This window comes from Morus notabilis, unplaced genomic scaffold (genome assembly GCF_000414095.1).
Source record: "Morus notabilis unplaced genomic scaffold, ASM41409v2 C11270681, whole genome shotgun sequence".
NCBI lineage: Eukaryota > Viridiplantae > Streptophyta > Magnoliopsida > Rosales > Moraceae > Morus > Morus notabilis.
Window position 1 is genome coordinate 1 of NW_010383955.1, and position 640 is coordinate 640.

General features: G+C 55.5%; 1 protein-coding gene across 1 annotated transcript; it reads left to right on the forward strand.

Moving 5' to 3' along the window:
• Nucleotides 1–3: 3 nt before the first annotated feature.
• Nucleotides 4–640, forward strand: LOC112094809 (3-ketoacyl-CoA synthase 6-like; the record flags this gene model as incomplete). Its single annotated transcript, XM_024176497.1, has 1 exon — nt 4–640. A coding segment is annotated over one exon (633 nt), but the record flags the coding sequence as incomplete, so codon positions are not given.

Sequence of the window (640 nt, forward strand, 5' to 3'; positions counted from 1 at the left end):
CGATCCGAGCGGCGGCGCGCTAAGTACCGCCTCGTCCACGTCGTCCGGACCCACAAGGGCGCGGACGACAAGGCCTACCGCTGCGTCTTCGAGGAAGAAGACAAGGAAGGAAAAGTTGGAATTTCTCTTTCGAAAGATCTCATGGCCATCGCAGGCGAAGCCTTGAAATCGAACATCACCACGATCGGTCCCCTAGTTCTCCCCGCATCGGAGCAGCTCCTCTTTCTACTAACCCTAATCGGAAGAAAAATCTTCAACCCAAAGTGGAAGCCATACATCCCGGACTTCAAGCAGGCTTTCGAGCATTTCTGCATCCACGCCGGCGGCCGAGCCGTCATCGACGAGCTGCAGAAGAATCTTCAGCTCTCGGCGGAGCACTGCGAGGCCTCGAGAATGACACTCCACAGATTCGGCAATACGTCGTCGTCTTCGCTCTGGTACGAGATGAGTTACATTGAAGCCAAAGGAAGGATGAAAAGAGGTGACCGGATTTGGCAGATCGCATTCGGGAGTGGGTTTAAATGCAACAGTGCGGTATGGAAGTGCAACCGTACGATCAAGACTCCGACCGATGGGCCTTGGGCCGATTGCATTGACCGGTACCCGGTCCATATCCCGGAGATCGTCAAGCTCTAGGCCC